Source organism: Portunus trituberculatus, chromosome 46 (assembly GCF_017591435.1).
Source record: "Portunus trituberculatus isolate SZX2019 chromosome 46, ASM1759143v1, whole genome shotgun sequence".
NCBI classification, from domain to species: domain Eukaryota; kingdom Metazoa; phylum Arthropoda; class Malacostraca; order Decapoda; family Portunidae; genus Portunus; species Portunus trituberculatus.
The window spans coordinates 11,948,128-11,968,287 of NC_059300.1; the positions used below are offsets into that span (position 1 = coordinate 11,948,128).

The window sequence follows — 20,160 nt, forward strand, 5'->3', positions numbered from 1 at the left end:
AAGGAGTTATTGTTACTTCTTTTACTTTTCGTGCTATTAAGAGAACGATGGAAATGTGTGAGTGTGTATCCATGCATGTGCTACGTTTGTATGTACTGTTTGTGTGTGTGTGTGTGTGTGTGTGTGTGTGTGTGTGTGTATGGATGATATGTAAAAAGAAATGCAGTAGCAGTGAAGCGTCGCAAAATAAATGATGTGATTGTTATATGAGTTGTTTTTGCTCTCATTATTGTTGTTGTTGTTGTTGTTGGTTAGTTGGTTGGTGTTTGTTTCTCTTTCGTTCGTTCATCCTTTTATTATTATTATTATTATCATTATTATTATTATTATTATTATTATTATTATTATTATTATTATTATTATTATCATTATCGTCACCATTAACATCATTACCATAATTACTGAGATATAATCATATAGCTCTTAAGCTGTACTAACAACACATTAGCGCACGGGTAGTCATGCAGTTATTGTTTTATTGCAAGACAATTATATTGCCGCCATTGGTGGATGTTGTGACCAAGCAAGCGAGCGAGCACAGGATGACTCTCACATGCAGCTTGTGCAAGTACCTCCCGCAGTGCAATATCACGGAGATTCCACATTTCTGGGACAGAGGCGAACAATATGTATAGATGCCAAAGTTGGTTGTACTGTGAATGTTGATGACACGGAACGAATACTGGTATTTTATCTAGTGCATGCTCTGTATTGAGAGACTGTTTTTTTTTTTTTTCACATTCGGGAGCCTCATCCTTCAAGGATATTGTCCATCCCCCCGCCCACAAGTGTTAGCTCACTGAACGCACCAAGTATTTGACTCACAATTCGTTCCTCATTTCTGTATTTTTCTATATAAGAGCATGACCTTAATGAATTTGTTATCCTTTGCTGGACAACAAAATTTAGATACTAAAAGTTATATACTGTATCACATTAACTCATTTCTTGTGTCCGTCACAAATGTTTCAACCGGCTTTCAGTGACTGCCTCGTGGCTCCCAGGAACAATCAAGGTAAAGAGAACCTCTTCATCTTGGGAACAATGAAATCACTTGCACACCATACGGAATTATGATTATTGTTGATTAATCTTTACTCCTATTGGTCCACCACATACCGTAGCTTCCACCATCAGAGTACGTGGGTTTTGCTATGGCGACATGGGCACTGGCTCAGCCCAGTCGCTATCGCCATTCGCCATGAGGATGGCATGGCCAGGAACACTTGTGTGATTGTTTTTGCTTCCATTGTACTACTATCTGCGTGTGCTATGATACAGTGTTATCTGGTGTAATTTATATTATTTTAATGAATAATTTGATGGATATGTCGACGTTTATAGACGGAAGGGGATGAATTTACCATACAGGGCACAAAGAGGCCAGCAGCTCCACCACTGTCCACCAGACTCCATATAGTGTCCGGCACTTTCTCCGACAAATGCATTCACATTCTCGAAAATCCTCCATACACCTCTACTTCTCCATAAAACGTTCCTATCATCTCCACTCTTTTCCCTTCTCAGTCCCATATTCATCTCCACTGTCATCTCCTTTCTCTGTTTCATCATTTGCTTCCTTCACGCCTGTATAGCGAAGGCTGCACGCTTTCTTACCTTCCTTTAGTTTTTTTTTTTTTTTTCCTTTCTTTCTTTAGTAAACGTGTGTGTTCCTCTTCAGTTTCAACGTAAAGTAACAGTTCGTGGTTTTATATTCGCAACTTTGCTTTCAATTTCTCAACGTGCACAGCTGCTGCACCAGTGTGCGTCATGGAGGTCATGACATCCTTGCCTCCATTCACCGCGATCGATATCGAAAAGGTGTCCATCACGCGGAAGACGGTTCATGGCGTGGGAGATTGCACGTGCTACCTCATCACGTAATAACGAAAGAGAAAGTGCCAACTCAGAGAGAGAGAGAGAGAGAGAGAGAGAGACTATATATATATATATATATATATATATATATATATATATATATATATATATATATATATATATATATATATATATATAATCAGTGTGTGTAAGATACCCAGTGAAAGCTACATATGCATTGTACTATTGCATATTTTGTTTTTTTACCCATGTGAACTGTTAAAAAATTGGAAATAAGACAAAAACAGGAGAATAGTTTTCAAGGATAATGAGATACTCATGTCAAATTAGAAGTTCATGTATTTTAACCACAATCAAAATCTGAATTAATATGACACTTTATAAATACATAATATAATATTACTCATGGATAAATCTAGCCTGAAAATATTTTCACTGAACATCTCATACTTTCCATGATACTGAAACTATGTACAATAAGTAATAATAACAAATCAATATTTTATTCTGCTACTTCCTGTACCACATCTGCAAGGTTTTCATATTCTTAACTTTACGCTGAAGCTGCAAGAGGGAGTAGAGCAGAGCCTCAGCTGTAGGTGGGCAACCTGGCACATACAGGTCAACAGGAAGGATGCGATCACAACCTCGCACAACAGAGTAAGAATAGTGATAATATCCTCCTCCATTAGCACAAGATCCCATTGATATCACCCATCTGGGCTCAGGCATCTGTAACCAAAGAAAATTTGTTGTTCAGTTCAATTTTGCAGGTTTATTTTTCTGTGGTATGGATGTAATGCAATGCAATCAGTCAATATTTGTTACTGGCTTTAGATGATCATCCATAAAACAAACAAATATTCATAATGAATTACTATAAAAACACCGCAATAATGAAACTGCTAGTGAAGATCAATACAAGGGAAGATAAAGAGTAATTCAGTAGATCTGAGCACATTTTTGTAATCTGAATATGTAAAGTATGTGAGCAATGACTAATGGGTTCATTTTTTGGCATGACAAGGATGATTACTACCATCTAATAAACTAAAAACTACATCATGAAACTTGATTATTGTTAAAAAATGTAGGTATACATGAGAACATGATTACTTACCTGATCATAAACTTTCCTGAGTGCTGGTGCCATCTTATTGGTGAGTGTTCCTGCCACAATGATAACATCGGCCTGCCGGGGAGAAGCACGGAACACAATGCCAAAGCGATCCACATCATATCGAGACGCAGCACACTGCATCATCTCCACAGCACAGCATGCGAGCCCAAAGGACAAGGGCCACAGTGATCCCTGCCAAGGCAATATATGTGTTATATACATACACAAGGAAGTGCAAGGAAAACATCCTTGTACATTAAGTAGGAAAAATGTGTACAAAATGTTTTCTTCACTGTAGTAAAATTCAATCTAATTTCCACAAATTCAAGTCAATAGTACAATAAGACTGAATTGATACATAAATGGGGAACATTTGGTGTGACAGCTTTATCTTGGAAAAAGTGTGACGGCACATATATTCAAAGTACAGAAGTGATCTTTTCATATTTTCAGAATAGCTCATCTGTCTGTAATGCCTGACTGTCTACACCAGAATGCTGAAAAACGTCATTTGAAGTTCTATCACACATAAATAGGTGTTCAAACACAATACCTTTCTGCCCCAATTCAATAGATCATCAAGTCTGGCAACTGCATACTCAGCAGCATTGGATGTGTTCTGGAAGGGTGAGTAAGGCTTGTACTTGACAGGAGCAGGACTGGCAGTGGCACTCTTGTTTCGTGCAGCCACCACAACGGCACCACTCACCGCTCTTGCCAGCTGCGGCACACCACCACGCCACACTGGAAGAGAACACAACAATTATGTTGGTGAATCTGTTGAGTTGTTTGAGTCCTTTACTAAAACCTCTTCAACAACATACCTGTGCATGAACAAGAGAATTGAAGCTTTTAATCAGAAAAAAATTTCTATATAATTATATAATCTGATATATCATAGAAAGGTGATCATATTTAACTTGGAACCTGATGGGGAAAAAAGTAACTTTAGGGAAGTCCTGGAAGATCAAATCTTTATCCTTCTGATTCTGAAAATGTCTTAGCTATCATATAGCCACGGTTGAAACATGTCCGTCAGCTGGCATAGATAAAACAAGGCAGATGATGCTCTAATCATGTCTTTCCAAATACTTTGATAGATGAATGAACTTAAGAAATAACTATGATGTTTTAGGGGTACAGAGGAGGAAAACTCCTGGTATGGTTTAGGTCACATCAAAACTTATTTCATAATACAGTAACTATATGTATCCTTAACTGTTTGCCTGCCAGATATTCTTAGGCAGTAGTCTGCAAGGCAGCTGGGGGATAATACATAAGACCTCAAGTGAGATGCTGAGTGACCACTGTGACATGACCAGTGATTTCTGCCGTCTAAGTCATGCGTTACGTTACAGTGAAATTGCCAAGGAATGGCTTTATATTAATTTAAACACGATAAAACTAGACAGACTACAAAAGTTTTGTCTTAAGATTTAAAACAACCAGTTTTCTGAAAATGTATCAAAACTACATATGAAGAGTACATTCTTAAAGAAAGGTTCATCAGATAAAAACAACACAAAAAACACCAAAATTTATTTTCTAAAAAAGAAAAAAAAAAAAGTAATGAAGACATTTCATACTGACCCTCTAAACAATATATTCCACAAGCTATTAAGAGTACCAAAATTACAAAAATAAAATCTACAACTTCAGAAAGCTAGACTTACACAGACAGGTGCATAGATTGTGTCAGATGAAACTAGAATATATCCAAAGCATTCATATATAGTTCACTTTTCTTTATACTCATGTGGCTTTAAACATCCAAAGAATACAAACCATTTGCTGACAAAAATACTAGTAGAGCATTAAGTAAGGCACTTTGTTGGGTCATTGCACTTGCAACCAATATTTTCCCACCCCCCCTGAATCTCCCCTTAACCTACTGGAACCTCCCCCATACAGTGTTTCGGTAGCTGTGGTGGCGAGTGGACGTGTTGTGTGTGCTCTCCGTTTCTGGCTGTGGTTTTTATAGTTAGCAAGTGGTGTTTGTGCTTGGTGTCTGTGTGTGGTGCTTTTGAGTATTAGTGAAGTGAAAGTGTGTACTGCAAGTGTTAGATTAGAGTGAAATAGTGGTTAGAATCAGTGTTTGTGAGTTAAAAGTATTTTTGTAGAGCGAGGAGACTAGGCTTGTAACCGTCAAGTTGACCTTGAAAGAGGATTAGTTGACCTCACTTAGGCCCCCCCACCACCGCAGTTCCCCCACCCTGCTGTCACCTAGTATTTTTATTTGTTCGTGAGTTAACATATTGTAAATTAGTATGGCGGTAGCTACTGAGGTATATCAGAGTGTGATTGAGTGCGTGAAAGAGAGTGTTGAGGTGGGATTGGGAGAGTTTGTTGTGTGTGAGATGTGTGGGCACGACAGGAAGGTCGTTGACTTTTCTGAGTGTATGGTGTGTAGGCTCAAGAGCGAGAATTTAGTTCTTTCTCTTGAGCACCGAGAATTGCGAGAGGAAATCAGAAAGCTAAGTGAGGGGAAAAGTGCGAACGAAGTTCTCATCTTTGAATTGAAGGAGGAGGTTAAGAGGCTTGGGGAGGCAGTGGAAAAAATTAGGCAGGAGATCAGTGTTAGGCCGAAGGTTGGACCTTCTGAGGGCGACAGGGTGGCTTGGCCCTCTGTCGGGAAGAGCAGAGTGGGGAAGAGGGAGCAGGCGAGCCAGACTGGGAAAGATAGTAGTCAGGATAGGCAGAGATGGCAGGTTGTGAGGGGAAGGAAAGCGGAGACAGTTAGGGAGGATAGGACTAAACCTGTTGAGTGTGAAAATAGGTTCGGTTTGTTGGAGGGAGAGGGGGAGAGTGAGAGTGGAGTGAATGAAGTGGTTGTGGTGAGTGAAAGGAGAAAGAAGGGGGTAGAGGAGAGGAGGAGGAGGGTTGTGCCTAGCACACCTCAGGTGTGTGTGGTGGGTGACTCTCAGGTTAGGTATTTAGATAGCACTTTCTGTGGGAAAGACAGGGATAGGAGGACGAACGTGTGTATGCCTGGTGCAGGTGTGAAGGCAGTGAGTGAGGAGGTGCAGAAGAGGGTTGGGGGGATGGAGAGGGAGGGTGTAGTAGTTTTGCACGTAGGTGGGAACGATGTCAGAGCAGGTGGGTCGGAGGAGTTAGTGGCAAGATTTCGGGAAATGTTAGGCAAGATAAGGGAGAGTGGTAGGAGGTGTGTAGTGTCAGGAATCTTGCCTCGTGTGTATGTTAGCAGGGAATGGTTGTCTAGAGCCATTGGTGTGAATGATCGGGTAAAAGGGATGTGTAAGGATGTGGGTGTCAGCTTTGTGGATGTATGGGATAGGTTCTATGGGCGAAGGGATTTGTATGCTAGGGATGGTGTGCATCTGAGTAGGAAGGGTGTGGATGTGCTGAGTGGATGTCTGGAGGGGGGAGTTGGGATGGAGTGAGGTAGCAAATGCATTCCAGAAGAAAGATGCTAGACATAAATTAGATAGGATAAACAGAGATAGTGAAAAGATTAGGAAAGATTTCCAGGTGCAAATAGGAGAGAATAAGATTAGGATTCCAAATAAGGAGACAGCATCTAGGAAGGTAGCAGGACTTAAATGTTTTTATGTAAATGCCAGGAGTCTTAGGAACAAGAAGGACGAGTTATCTAGTTATATAGTTGAGGAGGACCTAGATGTTGTATGTGTCACAGAGGCATGGGTAAATGAGGAAAAGTTTAGGAAAATAGGAAAGAATATGAAGTAGATGGATACATTATGTATTTACACCAGAGAATTGGTAGGATAGGCGGAGGAGTAGTTATTTATGTAAAAAATCCTTCATTTCCAGTCAGGTTAATGGTATTAAGGTAGATAACAGAGTAGAGTCCTTATGGCTGGATGTTAGAGTAAACAAAAGTAAGGTTATTAGAGTAGGAGCTTTTATAGGCCACCTAACCAGTCAGCAGATGTAGACAACCTTATGGTAGATGAGATAAATAGGGGTGTACTAGTCAGACAATTATCTTAGGGATTTTAATCTTAAGTCAGTAAACTGGGAGAGGATGGTAGGAGATGCTAGTGAAAATAAGTTTATGGAAAGTTTTCAGGATAACTATTTAGTGCAGATGGTAGATAAACCTACTAGGGGGAGGAAGGTTTTAGACATAGTACTAACAAATATTGAGCATTGTTTAAAGGAAGTTGAGGTAGGAGAGACTTTAGCAAACAGTGACCATCATATAATTAGATTTATCATTAATTCCAGTAGGGATAATATAGTGAATAAGACTAGAGTCCCAAACTATCAGAAAGGCAATTATGGTAGGTTACGTCAGTTATTAGGAGAGGTAAACTGGGAAGATAGTTTTGGAAATAAAACTGCACAGGAGATGTGGGATATTTTTAAGGTTGTAGTAAAGGGTATAGTGATGCAGTGTATCCCTTACAAAGATATAAGGCAGAGAAACAGGAAGCCATTATGGTGGACTCATGAGATAGGTAGCCAGATCAGAGAGAAGAAGAGGGCATACAGAGAGTTGCAGAAAAGTGGGAAGATGTAGATTTGATTAGGTACAGACAGGTCAGAGATGATTTGAGTAAGGTTATAAAAAAGTAAAAGACAGGCAGAGATAAAACTAGCTAGAGCTGGGAGTAAAGATCCCAAAAATTATATAGTTATTACAAGGTCAGTGATAAAAGAAATAAGGATAGGATTGGACCACTCAGAAAAGATGGTGTAGTAGTGGATCAAAATGAAGACATAGTAGAATTATTGAATGAACAATTTTCTTCAGTATTTACTAGGAAAGAATAGGAAATCCTGTTACAAACAGTGCGACGAGTAGTTTAAGAGCTTTAGAAAATATTGATATAAAACCGGGAATTATTAGGAAATTTATTCTTGAACTAGACGATAGGAAAGCCAGTGGTCCTGATGAGCTACATGCCAGAGTACTTAGGGAGGGTGTAGACAGTATTTCTGAAGCACTTAAGTTAATCTTTGAAAGATCACTTAGGTTTGCTGAGATACCTCAGGACTGGAAGTTAGCTAATGTTACTCCAATATTTAAAAAGGTAGGAAGGATGATGCGAATAATTATAGACCGATCAGTTTAACTAGTATAGTATGTAAGATACTAGAGAAAATCATTAAGGGTAGTATTTGGGAGCATTTAAATGAGAATAGATTAATTAGAGATACCCAACATGGCTTTAGATCAGGGAGGTCCTGTCTTACAAATTTGCTCGATATCTTAGAATATATTACCAAGGAGTTAGATGATGGAAATAGCATAGATGTTATATATCTAGATTTTAGCAAGGCGTTTGATAAGGTACCGCATAGGAGGCTAGTGTACAAATTGAGACTACATGGGATAGGGGTAGGTTAGTTGATTGGATTAGTGAATGGCTTTCTGATAGGAAACAGAGAGTAGTATTAAATGGGGCAATGTCTGAGTGGAAGGAAGTGGTTAGTGGGGTACCCCAAGGATCAGTGCTAGGACCTCTTCTTTTCTTGGTGTACATTAACGATTTAGATATAGGAATTAGTAGCAAAGTATCAAAGTTTGCAGATGATACTAAGATAGCATGTGCAGTACAGGGTGAAAAGGACAATTACAGAATACAACGAGACCTGGACAGGCTGATAGCATGGGCAGACAGGTGGCAGATGGAGTTTAATTCTGATAAGTGTCAGGTTATGCATTTAGGTAAAGACAACACAAACTTTAACTATGAGATGGAGGGATGTTGGCTAGAGGCAGTAGAGGAAGGAAAGGATTTAGGAGTAGTGATAGACAGGACTATGAAATTTTCAAAGCAATGTTTAGAAGCAAGAAATAGGGCAAATAGGATCCTGGGTTTTATAAATAGAAATGTTAGTTATAAAAGTAAGGAAGTGGTGCGTAGCTTATATAATTCCTATGTTAGGCCCCATTTAGAGTATTGCATACAGGCCTGGTCACCCCACTATAGGCAGGATATCAACATGTTAGAAGCAGTTCAGAGAAGAGCAACTAGGATGATACCAGCATTAAAGCGCCTGGAGTATAGAGATAGATTAAAGGAATTAAACATGTTTTCATTTGAGAGGAGATGTATAAGAGGGATATGATAGAGTTATTTAAAATGTTCTCAGATACAAACTACATAGATGTGAGATCTTTCTTTACCTTAGAGGAGGGAAATAGGACTAGAAATCATGGCAGGAAGATTAGAAAGCAAGGCTGCAGGTTAGATATAAGAAAATATTTCTTTAGTCATAGAGTGGTAGACTTCTGGAATGCATTGCCAGAGACGGTTGTAAATAGCACTAGTTTGACAATGTTTAAAACAGATTAGATAAGCACTTAAATTTATTAGATTTATAATTATGTATAGCACTGCATGATAGTTTTTATAAGAAATTTACTATAGTTAAATCATGATCCCCATGTATGGGGACCACAAATTGTAGAGGATTTCGCTGCAGGACTTAGCCCTGTTAATGGGCCAAATATTTAGAATTAGTATATAATGTATTGTGTACTTGTAAGTGTATCTTTAAGTACTGATGACGAGGTCGCTGTGCGACTGATACAGGATAACCTAGATGGGCCCTGGTGGCCCTTTGTTATCCTATTATTTATGTTATGTTATACAGTAAACCAACCTAGTCCAACATTTTGAAACCTCCTAAACAGGGAGGGGTGAGTGGGGATGGAAGCTCTCTTGGAACCCCAATAAGGTAAACAATAATTTTTGCCAGGGTACAATGGTGTTAGAAATGCTCTATCTAAACAGTGAGATTAGTCCCAGTGAAGGTCTGTAATAACGCACGGTGTACTGGTTGAAACAGCAATAAAACCTAAATAAGGCATCAGTAGCAGAATTAACTTGAAGGTTGAACTGAGATCTTGTGTAAGCGTGACCTCTTGGGAGCTGCGCCAAACCGGGGCACGATTTACCGGAAAAAGAGACTTAAGAATTAAAGTTATGCTGCCTCATTGTAATTGTGTTGAAGCAGCGTGCAAGTGGAGGCATGCAAGAGATGAACACGACATCCCGCTTACCCGTGAGAGCCATCCTCAGTCCTGCTGCCTCGATTACGTCTTCACCTCCTCAGCAGCTGACGGAGTGAGCTTTCGCTTTGGCTCAGATGTTATTTTTCGGTTTACTAATAAAGCTCCCTTCCTAACCTGTATGTATGCATAAATATAAGTTGATTACGGAGATCATGAGGAAGAAGTGGTGTCACTCTTACATAAAAAACAAATTAGTTGATATCAAAGGGGGAGAGTACCGAGCACGAGTGAGGCCGAAGGTTGCGAGTCCACCCCAGCATGGAGTCCGCCGCCCCGGCATCATGCGAGCAGACTGAGAAGGCAAAGAAATATGACCGCCAGTTAAGGTGAACATTATGAATCCATGTGCAGAACAGCTGAGTATGTCTTGGGGGAAGGTGTGGGCGGTGATGCGTGGCGAGGAGCTACAATGCCCAGCCACACAGCCCTTGTTTACATTACTCGCACAGTCACTACTGCAGATCTAGTGAAAAGCTAATGTGAAAGGGGTAAGATTGAGAAGGATTAGGGATCAAGTTTACTTATCAACTATGCCACATATTACCTTTTCATCTGGACTGGGTAATGGTACTGATGACGAGGTCGCTGTGCGACTGATACAGGATAACCTAGATGGGCCCTGGTGGCCCTTTGTTATCCTATTATTTATGTTATGTTATGTTATGTTAATGGCTCCACAAGTTGCTTCAGATTCACCTAATGACCTAGCAGGGAAAGGAGTTTGGCAGGTCCACACCTAATACCAGTGAAATGTTACCACAACGCCACTCGCCGTATATTTACTGTTATCCACATATCTACAATATAAGGCAACACTTTCTGTATCCCTGCACCAACGAGGAAAATCGTAAATGTGTTAGCATGTACTATATTAAATGTCCACGTTGATATATATGGACTACCTAAAGGCCATTTCTCTGGATCATTCAATAAATCTATAGTGAAACAAGTTTTCTCTCTCTCTCTCTCTCTCTCTCTCTCTCTCTCTCTCTAAAGGAAAATAAAACTGGAGCCTGACAGGAGCTATTAGAAATGTTGATCAGTTCATTAGAGATTGTGCCTTAAGTGACACTGCAGAGGTCCAGCACCTTACTGTAGGTCCCATATTTTGTTAAGGCATAACATAACATAACATAACATAAATAATAGGATAACAAAGGGCCACCAGGGCCCATCTAGGTTATCCTGTATCAGTCGCACAGCGACCTCGTCATCAGTACTTAAAGATACACTTACAAGTACACAATACATTATATACTAATTCTAAATATTTGGCCCATTAACAGGGCTAAGTCCTGCAGCGAAATCCTCTACAATTTGTGGTCCCCATACATGGGGATCATGTCTTATTTAACTATAGTAAATTTCTTATAAAACTATCATGCAGTGCTATACATAATTATAAATCTAATGAATTTAAGTGCTTATCTAATCTGTTTTTAAACATTGTCAAACTAGTGCTATTTACAACCGTCTCTGGCAATGCATTCCAGAAGTCTACCACTCTATGACTAAAGAAATATTTTCTTATATCTAACCTGCAGCCTTGCTTTCTAATCTTCCTGCCATGATTTCTAGTCCTATTTCCTCCTCTAAGGTAAAGAAAGATCTCACATCTATGTAGTTTGTATCTGAGAACATTTTAAATAACTCTATCATATCCCTCTTATACATCTCCTCTCAAATGAAAACATGTTTAATTCCTTTAATCTATCTCTATACTCCAGGCGCTTTAATGCTGGTATCATCCTAGTTGCTCTTCTCTGAACTGCTTCTAACATGTTGATATCCTGCCTATAGTGGGGTGACCAGGCCTGTATGCAATACTCTAAATGGGGCCTAACATAGGAATTATATAAGCTACGCACCACTTCCTTACTTTTATAACTAACATTTCTATTTATAAAACCCAGGATCCTATTTGCCCTATTTCTTGCTTCTAAACATTGCTTTGAAAATTTCATAGTCCTGTCTATCACTACTCCTAAATCCTTTCCTTCCTCTACTGCCTCTAGCCAACATCCCTCCATCTCATAGTTAAAGTTTGTGTTGTCTTTACCTAAATGCATAACCTGACACTTATCAGAATTAAACTCCATCTGCCACCTGTCTGCCCATGCTATCAGCCTGTCCAGGTCTCGTTGTATTCTGTAATTGTCCTTTTCACCCTGTACTGCACATGCTATCTTAGTATCATCTGCAAACTTTGATACTTTGCTACTAATTCCTAAATCTAAATCGTTAATGTACACCAAGAAAAGAAGAGGTCCTAGCACTGATCCTTGGGGTACCCCACTAACCACTTCCTTCCACTCAGACATTGCCCCATTTAATACTACTCTCTGTTTCCTATCAGAAAGCCATTCACTAATCCAATCAACTAACCTACCCCTATCCCATGTAGTCTCAATTTGTACACTAGCCTCCTATGCGGTACCTTATCAAACGCCTTGCTAAAATCTAGATATATAACATCTATGCTATTTCCATCATCTAACTCCTTGGTAATATATTCTAAGATATCGAGCAAATTTGTAAGACAGGACCTCCCTGATCTAAAGCCATGTTGGGTATCTCTAATTAATCTATTCTCATTTAAATGCTCCCAAATACTACCCTTAATGATTTTCTCTAGTATCTTACATACTATACTAGTTAAACTGATCGGTCTATAATTATTAGCATCATCCTTCCTACCTTTTTTAAATATTGGAGTAACATTAGCTAACTTCCAGTCCTGAGGTATCTCAGCAAACCTAAGTGATCTTTCCAAGATTAACTTAAGTGCTTCAGAAATACTGTCTACACCCTCCCTAAGTACTCTGGCATGTAGCTCATCAGGACCACTGGCTTTCCTATCGTCTAGTTCAAGAATAAATTTCCTAATAATTCCCGGTTTTATATCAATATTTGGTAGAGTAGCCAGCAATTTTTTATGTCCTTTAATGCTAGTAAAGTTAATTTTAGTTTATTAAAGCTTATGTTCTCTAACAGACTGTGGGGTGACCATGGACAGTCACTGCTGGAGATTGGACATGTATGCCTCATTAATGCTAGTGCAACAGGAACAGAAACTCTGAAGTCACTAGTATTGCCAGGCTTGGGAGCAGTGACTATAATTGATGATGCTAAGGTTGCTCCTCAGGATACTGGTAACAAGTAAGTCATAATTATGAGAGTAGCATTACTTTGGTATCAGACATGTGTTTGGGGACTCACACCAATTCAGCCTTTTTCTGATATGTTCAAGAATCTCAATCTTATTCAATAAAGGTGATATTCTGATACAATGAAATCCAATGATTTAATGTTTTCGTGTATGTGCTTTGGCCATTCTTTTATAGGAACCAGATTTTCAAACAGGCACAAATTTTCATAATAGAGCAGCAAATATGTGCAAAGACTCTCCAAACTTATCTTAGCATTTTCATGTTATTTGCAGTTTCTTTGTGGATTTAGCAAGCATCGGGCGACCACGAGGGGAGGTGGCTCTTCGCCTCTTGCTGGAGCTGAATCCTGAGGTGCGAGGGACATTTGTGGACCAGCCTCTTCAGGAAATTCTGGACAACCAGCCAGAATTTTTCTCACCATTTACATGTGTTATTGCAACATGTTTGCCAGAAAGGTATTATTCCATCTCACTAGTGAATGAAAGAATTAATTTTTTAATATAAATTGCCCTATATTTTCCTTAAACTTAAATATGTCCAAGAAATAGTTGCAGTATTCATTTTTCTGAATCTATTTAGAATAAAAATTCTCTTACAGCACACTTCTCACTCTCTCCAAAGTATTATGGGATGCCAAAATCCCATTGGTCGTGGTTCGGAGCTATGGCATGATTGGTTATATTAGAATACAGGTGAGAAATTAGTCTTTTCCAGGATTTATAATTCTTTTGAAATTTACTTTAAAACTTTGTATTCTCTCTTTAGCACTTGCTTCATATCACGGTCTATGAAGCTAAGGATGTGGCCTATCTCAATACAATTTTTGTAAATGTGACATGAGCTAGTCTCAAAGCCTCAGTTTAGAGGGTTCATGGTGTGTGTGTCTGTGGTAGTATGGCTGTGCTGTCATCCAGAAAGACCCAGGCCATTAACAGAAATGGAAGATCTTTTATGGTCTTTAAATATACCTTCAGATTGAAGAATACACAATCATACTGGGTGAAATTTCCTCAAAAAATGACAATTTGAACAGCACACGGTCTTATTATATGAAGTTACTTTGAGATTGAAGAGCACACAGTCATATTAAGTAAAATTCCCTTAAGAAACAACATATACTTTCAGATTAGGGACCATTTAATCATATTAGTTTAATTTCCCTTAAGAAACAACATATACTTTCAGATTGAAGAGCACACAGTGATAGAGAGTCATCCGGACAATGAGATTCCTGACCTGCGGCTGGACCGGCCTTTCTCTGCCCTGGAAAAGTACATGGATAGTCTTGATCTGGATGGAATGGATGACAAGGAACATTCACATGTGCCCTATGTTGTTATTCTTTACAAGTTTTTGCAAAAATGGAATCAGGAACATGGAGCACCACCAAAGAATTACAAAGAAAAGAAATTGTTTATTCAGCTCCTTAAAACTGGTATGTTGTTCGCATCTTGTGTCTAAACGTGCTTTTGATATTTGTGTGTAACTTTCTGTTTATGATTCAGATTGTAAGTTTGATGTAATATATTTATATGTTTATTTTTATGTATTATTTCTTATTTATTCATCATTTATTTTTTACTTATCTATTTAATTTAGCTATTATTTTTGTTATTTTTATTATTATTATTATTATTATTATCATTATCATTATTATTATTAGTTTTATATATTTTTTTCCATTTTCATGTATTTATTATTACAGTAAAACCTTGCTTGACGAACGTCTCTAAGGACGAACAATTTGGGAGACGACCAAAAAATTTGTCAATATATCGACCCAGGGAACGAACGGTGTGTGATAGCTGACCCAGCTATCACACAACAACAAAACAAAATATAAGCACAAAAGAAAATAGAAACAGGAACATACAAAAATATTACATAACAATCTCCGTGCCACCACTATTTTCTCCTGTTTTTCCTGGGCATGGTGATGTTACCAGCGCGCTCTACTGTAGCTTCCTCGGCGTTATTCTCGCTGCTCTGATGGCTCTCAGTGTTGCTGTCATCATCATCCTGGCCATGTCCAGGTACTGCAGATTGTTGCACATCCATCGCAGCTGTTTCCTTGCTCGCCTGGCAAGGAATACCGCCCTACTGCCCGCTTCTCTCACACTGAGCATCACCTCCGAGGATAAAAGGAACTTCCTAGCCACATGCCTTTAACTTCCCTTCTTGGAAGTCCAAACTTGCTCCCACATGCGTGAGGAAGTCAGTCCCCAGCAGGCAAGGGTCTTCCAAGGCAGAGACGAAGACTGGCAATCTTTCCATGTTTCCCACGCCGATGTTCACTATAACGGGGCCCCACATAGCGGCACTGACTTGTGACGCTACACAGCTGTTGTGTAGCTCTGGCACGCTGCACACATCCAAAGTCCTCTCTCATGACTGTCTTCTCGGATCTTGTCTGTCTTCCTTCCCATCCTCCTCTCCTCCATTCCATCATGCCATCAATGTCCAGTCTCTCAAGTAATTAATAACCTTTTCTTTTTTATTCATTTTATTATAATTTTGATAGCGTTTAGGTAAGTAAAACAATTTAGGCTTTCTATAATTATTTCGTTCATGTCATGCATACATTAAAGGTATATTTTGAATAGGTTTTATGGACAAAAGTATGAGTTTTTTTAGGTCTGGAACGGATTAATGGTATTTCAGTACATTGTTATGTGAAAAATTGATTCAGGGGACGAACAAATCAGGTGACGAACAGGATTTAGGAATGAATTATGGTCGTGAGCTGAGGTTTTACTGTATTACTTTTTAGGAATGAGAGAAAAACAAAGTGGTGAAAATGAGGAGAATTTTGATGAAGCCATTAAAGCAGTAAATACATCTCTACTACCCACCTCCATACCAAATGGAGTGCAAACTCTTCTTAATGAAGCAGCAAACATCACACCAAGCCCCACCACCAAGCCTTTCTGGATCATGGCTAGAGCCCTGCATGAGTTTGTGTCCTCTGAAGGCCGAGGAGTGCTGCCTGTCAGAGGCACAATTCCAGATATGACAGCAGATTCTGAAAAATACATCAAAATACAAAGTTTGTAAGTATTTTCTAAAAGTTTTGTATACCATTTTTTATTAATTGTAGACTTGAAAATATGGTAAGTCCATCAATTAGTTTGGTCTATATTACCAGTAGTGGATAATCACACTGTCAGCTTTAAGACACAGGATATAAAGCTTGAATTTGTTTCCTGCATGTTGTACAAGGTGTCTGAAAGGGATGGAGCAGTGGTTGTCAAACTTTTTCATAAGCGACCCTATTTGGAACATTTCATTCCTTCGTGACCTAGAGTACAGTAAAGAGAAAGAAAATGTACAATGATATATAGTTATATACACGAGCCTGCATGGGCCCACTGCCAGTCCAACATACGCATTTGATACAGGAGTCATTCCTTTCAGAGACACCATTACATAGGGCCCAGGAGGAGGGAGGTGGGGGGAAGATGAACATACATAACAAAAGTAATTTGTGGTTAAAGAAGAATAATTCAATTAAGTACCAGAAATACACTGAAACACTAAAAGCATGATAATGTTCCTGTGTCCCTGCGACCCATCAAAATTGATCTCGCGACCCATAGTTTGAGAATCACTGGGATGGAGTAAAGTGATAGGAAGCTCTCTTCTGTCTTTGCTCTGTGCTGCTGCAAGTATGATATGGCAAGGTATGAGTGAGGCTATTCACCTCCTCTATACCTTAATACAGACATCTTAGCTACTCCCTTTTAAGGGGGATGTCTGCCTTGTATGTAAATGGCTATTTGATATGAAGCAAATTATGTGAAATTTTTACTTGGTAGGTATTGCAAACTAAATGCTGATTAATGTTGATGTGAGGCAGGTACCGTGATCAAGCAGCACAGGATGCCGACTGGGTGCTGCGGAGAGTGCAGGAACACAGTCAGCAGCTTGGTCCTCGGAAAGTCATGCCATCTTTAGAAAATGATGTGAAGAACTTTTGCAAGAATGCACATGCACTTCGAGTCATAAAAGGCAAACCAATTGTGGAAGAATATAAGGGCAGCATCAATCTCAGTGAAATAGGTATTTGAAACTAAACACTAACTGCATGTATAGAATTGTGATTACACGTGCCATGCATGTTCTTCAATTCTTGAGGTCTGCATCATTCTCAAAGGTGAAAGTAAAGTTTAAGTAGCACTTTAATATGAGAAATGCTGTGAATCACACAAGTAGAACCTATTTTATTTTTTATGTTTAATCTCAAAATATGGCACACATTTAATCCATTCATTTAACCTTAATTAATAACCTGATTTAAGCTTGCTTTACTTTTTTTACCACCTCTCATAGCTCTATTGCTCCTTCACTACTCCTTGCTCTTTCTCAGTGTCATTTTATATATGTTTCCTCTCACTTCAGATTCTTGCATTGCTCTATCCAAAATATGTACCTCTTTATGATGTCACTTTATTAATAATTCTTTTGTCACTGATCTCCATGCAAGTACATCATTGTGTTATTCACACACTGATTTTCCCAACAAGTTAGTTGACTTTTACAGTTTATTGATATTTCAGGTGCACATCTGGAAAATCCAGAGAGTGATCTGGTGTGGTATGTGATGCTTCGTGCAGTGGATCAGTTTCACTCAGAGTTTCGGGCATACCCTGGTTATTTCCAAGATCAAGTGGAGACTGATATTGTGAGGCTAAAGGTAAGAGAAGGTTTATTCAGTGTTGTACATGAACCATGGTTTTTTTGTAGTAAACAGAAAACATTGAATTAGCCAGTCAAACTACTCCTGATAAGTTCATAATAAGTAAGATAGTTTTGAATGAGTATGAAAAGGTTTATTTTGGTTGGAATTGCAGAGCTAAATTTTAAAAGTGTTTTGAAATTATATGCTTTGCTTTTCAACAAACAAAATCATGAAGTTCAGGAACCATTCATATAAAAATAAGAAAATATTATTTGGAAACCAGAGACCATATGAATAAAGATTCAATTATAGAAGTTTACCTCTGCTCAGCTCTTACTCTTACTTCTGTATTTATTTATTTTTATTTATTTATTGTTATTCTTTTTTCTTTCTAGGTATGTGTGAATAGATTACTTGCTGACTGGGGGTGTGGTCCTATTGTAAAGGATGACTTCATCCATGAGATGTGTCGCTATGGAGCGTCAGAGGTGCACTCTGTTGCTGCTTACATGGGTGGGTGTGCTGCTCAGGAGGTCATCAAAATAATCACTGCACAGTATGTTCCCATTAATAATACTCATATTTATAATGCTATAGCAGCAACTTCAGGAACCTTCATGTTATGATTACCACATCCATGTTTTAGACAGTACTCTTTAGTTCGAAAATACATTCACATAATATATATAGCACTTTTTGTACATTATTTAGCTTTTTTTTTTATCAATTATTGCAATTAGCAGCTTTAAAAATCATAATGATCTGAGAGAGCAAATACATGAAATAAGAATATAGTGGAACATTGGTTCTTGAACTGAATTCATTGTTGAATGCCATTCAAAATTTTAACTTTTCATAAACCAAACCATTTTTTTCATGGGAATCAGTGTGTCATGAAACACCAGATGAAGGTCTTTTAGACTTAAAAAAACAATACTTTGGGCTTAAATTTGTACAGATAAGTCCCATTATATAAGTAATGGATTTAAAAGAAACTGATGAAACTAGATGAGTAAATTAGGGATTCATTATACAAGTGAGAAAACTGATGGTATGAAAATCAGTTTAGAGCAGGGGTTCTCAACCTTTTTCTTGTTAAGAACCCCCTGTTATAAGACCATCTACTCAAACCCCCAGTAATATGACATCACACAAAATGTTAATTTAATGACTGAAACTAATTCAATATGCAATGGTACAGCAAAGAATGTTATTTGATTAGCCATCTAAGTATCCCTAGAAATCCTCTTGTGAACCCTTGGGGTTTGCAAACCCCAGGTTGAGAACTCCTGGTTTAGGGGAAGTAAAAGTAATGAAGATCATGTGGGAGACTTATAGCTCATTCATTCCAACAAATGCAGCTCCCACTGTTTTATCTCAAGGCTCAGAAAGTAAAGACTGCACAGCTGGGGAATGGCAACACAGTATCACCACTCCCCAACACTTGATTAATCAGTCATGCAGTATAGATGAGTGATATGCTTATTGTAATAATTTGCAAGTAAACAAAGGATAAAGTTGTCACATAGTTTGTTTAAGAACCAAATTACAGTACTATAACTGAAGCAATTTTGAGCTCATAATTCTTTTTCATGAATTGATTTGTTTGAAAAGGGAGCCAGCCATTCAGTGACTGAGGTTTCATCATATGTTAAACCAATCCAAAGATGATAATTTTGTCATATTTCATTGTGGCATATTTGTTCACAACATTATTGAACAATCTGGTATGTTTTGAAGGATTGCATAGTCTGACCATAGTAACATGACATACAAGTGTTGCGCCATCCATTGTTGGGGCTAAAATTTATTATTTAGAAAGAAGGAATGTTATGCTGTATGTCATTGCTTTCTGTGGCCTGAACACATGGTTTATGAGCTATTCCATTTATGTATTCTTTGTGTTCTTTTGCCAATATAAAAGAAAATTGAATAGGTGTTTTATCTGTATCTACCTATGCATTTACATACTAGCTTTTTCTTCCTTATATATATATATATATATATATATATATATATATATATATATATATATATATATATATATATATATATATATATATATATATATATATATATCAGTTTTATGGTACTCATTTTGAAATTGCAACCCATGTAAACATTCTCCAAGGCAGCACCAACATAAAGGTCTTATTCTCAGGACAACATTGTTGGTATTGTATTAATATCAATGATCACAGTAAGAAAGCCAATTGTTTACACTTATACACCAGTCATTGCACTTTGTGCTTCAAATAAGTGTTTATCACTGTAGTACAATGTATCTCGCTGGTTCATGGTTGAATTAATGGAAGCAAGGAATGTGAAAAGAACATATGTTAAG

General features: G+C 38.1%; 3 protein-coding genes across 3 annotated transcripts in view; 2 read left to right on the forward strand and 1 right to left on the reverse strand.

Moving 5' to 3' along the window:
- LOC123520317 (extensin-3-like) overlaps window positions 1-300 on the forward strand; it is a 3,347-nt gene extending 3,047 nt beyond the window's left edge. Inside the window, exon 2 of the mRNA XM_045282524.1 lies at window positions 1-300. This exon is cut by the window's left edge and continues 1,005 nt beyond it. The gene's annotated coding sequence lies outside the window, so the exon portion shown is untranslated.
- A 1,860-nt stretch (window positions 301-2,160) lies between these two features.
- On the reverse strand, window positions 2,161-10,100 carry LOC123520321 (NADH-quinone oxidoreductase subunit B-like). The gene is made up of 4 exons (XM_045282530.1): window positions 9,957-10,100; window positions 3,513-3,703; window positions 2,960-3,151; window positions 2,161-2,571 (listed from the first exon to the last, which is right to left on the reverse strand). The coding sequence occupies exons 1-4, from the start codon at window positions 9,967-9,969 to the stop codon at window positions 2,350-2,352; spliced, it is 618 nt and encodes a 205-aa protein (XP_045138465.1). The 5' UTR covers window positions 9,970-10,100; the 3' UTR covers window positions 2,161-2,349.
- Window positions 10,101-10,155: 55 nt separating this feature from the next.
- Window positions 10,156-19,749, forward strand: LOC123520319 (NEDD8-activating enzyme E1 regulatory subunit-like). The gene is made up of 9 exons (XM_045282525.1): window positions 10,156-10,294; window positions 12,963-13,127; window positions 13,411-13,593; window positions 13,737-13,830; window positions 14,324-14,573; window positions 15,909-16,188; window positions 16,995-17,197; window positions 17,695-17,831; window positions 18,212-19,749. The coding sequence occupies exons 1-9, from the start codon at window positions 10,227-10,229 to the stop codon at window positions 18,440-18,442; spliced, it is 1,611 nt and encodes a 536-aa protein (XP_045138460.1). The 5' UTR covers window positions 10,156-10,226; the 3' UTR covers window positions 18,443-19,749.
- The last annotated feature ends 411 nt before the right edge of the window (window positions 19,750-20,160 follow it).